The sequence below is a fragment of the Penaeus monodon genome, chromosome 21, assembly GCF_015228065.2.
Source record: "Penaeus monodon isolate SGIC_2016 chromosome 21, NSTDA_Pmon_1, whole genome shotgun sequence".
NCBI lineage: Eukaryota > Metazoa > Arthropoda > Malacostraca > Decapoda > Penaeidae > Penaeus > Penaeus monodon.
In genome coordinates this window covers 33735275-33738709 of record NC_051406.1, presented here as the reverse complement: position 1 = coordinate 33738709, position 3435 = coordinate 33735275, and the positions used below count along the sequence as shown (strand labels likewise).

Genomic DNA, 3435 nt, shown 5'->3' with positions numbered 1-3435 from the left:
TGTAACTAAGTAATTTATGATTGCTTGTATAATGTGTATATAGGCTAATATGATGGTAGACATCTATTTTAGTCGCCCACAGTGTCCTAATTTTGAGGAGTCCCCTTGGCTATACCATTTTACCAGTAGAGCCAGCCAAGTCTAGAGTGTAAACCCTTTTCGGAATACTGTTGGCTTTTTGCTTTATACAGATTTTGGAGAGAAAGAAAAAAGTGGAATAATTTACTGTTTAGCTGTAAGATATGCTAAATGTACATAATAATCGATGAGATTCTATTACATGAGTAGCTCAGTACGGCCAGTAGTGTTGGTATAACCATAGTGTAGCATATAGTAACATAGGCTTATATAATGTACCTTGGGTATAAATAGCGATGTACACAAATCTGGCAGACTTCGCCTCCCTTTGAAATATTTTTGAGTATAGTAATTCAGTTTCCTTTTTTCCAGTCATGTTTATAGCCCTACGCCTAAGTAAACAGTAGCTTCCAAGAGCCCTTTTTATCAGCCACAATAAACCAATCCACTAACGAAGTCTGCCAGCCGAAGATCGACCTGTGTTCGAACAGATTCTCATGCATTTGTCTTCTTTTCTCCCTCCCCCTTCCCTTACGACCCTACCCTCCCTCTTGGCCCCCAAATATCCCCCTTTTGCCCCTTCTCCCTTGCTCCCCCTTACCCCCATGCCCCCTCGCCCCACCATCTGCCCCTCCCCCTTTCCCCCCACCCTCGCCTCGACTGCACCTCTGCCACCCTAGGATGAAATCAAACCAAAGATGGCTGAAACTCAGGACCACCGTTCAGCTCTCGGGCGCCCTCTCCTCGTCCATGAACCGGGCCAAACCACCGCTCAAGCGAGAGGACTCCTTCATCAAGAGGTTCTCCACACGACAGATAGCCGAGCTTCAGGTAAGTGCGAGTGTCCTTCTCTTACTCGTGTTTTAGATTTTCTGGGATGTTTTTGTTTCATACAGGAACTTGAGAGTGAGGGTGTGAGTCGTGCTGTGAAGGAGGCGCGATAAGTTATGAAGGGGAGGATGATATAATGGAAGAGGAAACTAAATCACAACAAAGACGACCGTCTGACGAGGATATTGTCATTCAAATGGCTTAGTTATCCTGTAGGTTCTCTCGCCGTCTTCGTTCGCTCCGGATCAGATTTCCTCGTTGGAATCCCCCGTTCAAACGTGAATTTTAGGATGACGGAGAAGGTGGAATGATAAAGGGAGAAGGTAAGGGGGAAGGGAAAAGGGTAAGAAGGGAGGGTAAGGGGATGAAAGGGTTGGGGAGGTTTGGTAAGAGGAAAATTGATTATTTTCATTTGTAAACCTCTTTTTTATATGCTATAGCATTTACAATCAGATTATGATATAAAACTTCCATCAGAGAAAGGCATGCACAGTACAGTGATTCATATATAATACTTAAAGTAACATTAACTGAGTATATTCGGAGTTCTTGGCACTCAAATAAAGAGGGTAGAAAGGGTGAGAGGAAAGCCAAGTCGTACGAGGAAAGGGAAAGATGATAAAAAGGAAGAAAAAAAAAGGTAAGACAGAAGATGGAGATGGTAAAAAAAGGGAAAGAGGGTAAAAGGAAGAGACAGGATAAGAGGGAAGTGAAAGAGGGTAAGAGGGACGGGAGAGAGGGTAAATAAGATGGTCGAGAACGTATGAGGGAACAGTAGCCAGGGAATAGCACCTGTCATAGAGCAGGAAACGAGCATATAAACACGGCGACGTCGTAGAGCCTCTGTAATGAGAAGGGCGCCGCTGCCACCACGGGGATGAGAGCGCCACAGCCTTCAACTGCGCCTCCCGGATTCATCCCGTGCAGACGCTCAGATTAAAACCTCACAAGGCGGGATTCACGCTCGGCTGACCCGACATATAAGTATTTTTCGTCGACTTCCTCCACTCTCGCCCAGGGTACTGCTTCATATAAAGCGGTCTGCTTGGTGTCGGCCCGAGGGACGTCTTTTCGTGTTTTATTAGTGTTTGAGGTCATTCTCTTTCGCTATTGCATATATAGGCAGCTGTTGCTTTGATATTTGTTTCTTCTTACTCTCAACTTTATTTGCAAAGATGTCTTCTTTGTTATTATTCTTTTAAGATGCGTGCTAATCATTACCTTAAGCTTTGATGAGGTCTTTATTCTCGCAAGATAAAAGCCCACGGTTTAAATATAGTAGGAAGATCAACGAAATATGAAAAACGACAATAAAAGACCAAATCATAGTTGGAAAAATCCTCTTGGTTATTTTTGCAACTATGCAAGGCTGCAACACCTCATCCATCATACACGCCACGTCTCACACAACCTGTCCCTTCCACCCGTGATTGACCTGAAATGCGACCGAAAATGGTTGAATGGAGAAACCCACTCCGCTAACAGGTGTAAGGTCAAAGGTTGCGTGCAAGCCAGGTCCCCAGCTGACTTGTTGTTTGGACGAAATTTCCGCAAGTAAACTTTTAACTAGTTGGATCCGCGACGCAGCCTTCTTCTGTTGTGCCCCAGTTCTGCATCTTTTATTTCTAAATTTATTTTTTTTTACAGCTGCCTACCACTCTTCCCAATAATTTTTGTTATTTCGACTGCTAATGCTACTTTAATTGCTTGATTTAATTCTACTATTGCTGCTGTTACGAACATTACTACCTCTGTTACTGTTGTTACTAGCAATAATCCCAAAATCATGCGAACAATAATGATATTTTGATGTCCCTAATATTATTTCAACTACTATAATAGCACTACCTGTCATAGTTCAAATAAACCACCATTCTTTGTTGAAGATAGTAACGGCAAAATTATTTTTAAAGCGATGTCCAGACATGAAGAATACAATAGAAATATTTTCCTTATAACCTTCATATTTAATTCGTTTCCATATAATCAAAACCTATGGTGTGTTTGTCAAAGATAATAGAATTTTTTGGCTTTCTGTTGTTAAAATGTGAAACGTGTCCACTGCAGACGAATATGGTAAATGTTATTGGCACTTTAGAGACTCTGAATACTTTCTTTCAAGTTTCATAAAACGTTTTTGATTGGAACAAAATATTTAGAATGTTTATTTCATTTCGTGGACAAACAGGAATGATGATAATTATCACATTGGAAGTGCATTTCTAATAACTTAATTCGAAGAGAATTTAACAGATTTTTAAAGGTCAGAAGAGGAATCTGTATTCACACGAATTGTTTTCGGGTTAAATGACTTTCAGATTATTGCACGATGTCACCGGGTTTGGATACACACGATTTCAACAGCTAAAGTGCTCGAAATGTTCACCTACAGTAATTTGTGTCCATTTGTGTGTAATTGTGTGCCTCTAGTTGTTATTCCAAAGCCTCCTTGACCATTTGCATATCATTATATTGCATGAGTTTTTTGCCGAAATGCTGGCGTTAGTTCGGTGGATTTCTTGAGTC

General features: G+C 41.3%; 1 protein-coding gene across 1 annotated transcript in view; it reads left to right on the top strand.

The window, feature by feature from the left end:
• Positions 1-3435, top strand: part of LOC119586436 — a gene marked incomplete in the record, with an annotated part of 196777 nt that overhangs the window by 813 nt on the left and 192529 nt on the right. The window contains 1 exon segment of the mRNA XM_037935164.1: positions 759-909. Within this exon segment, the coding sequence (XP_037791092.1) occupies positions 759-909 (151 nt within the window).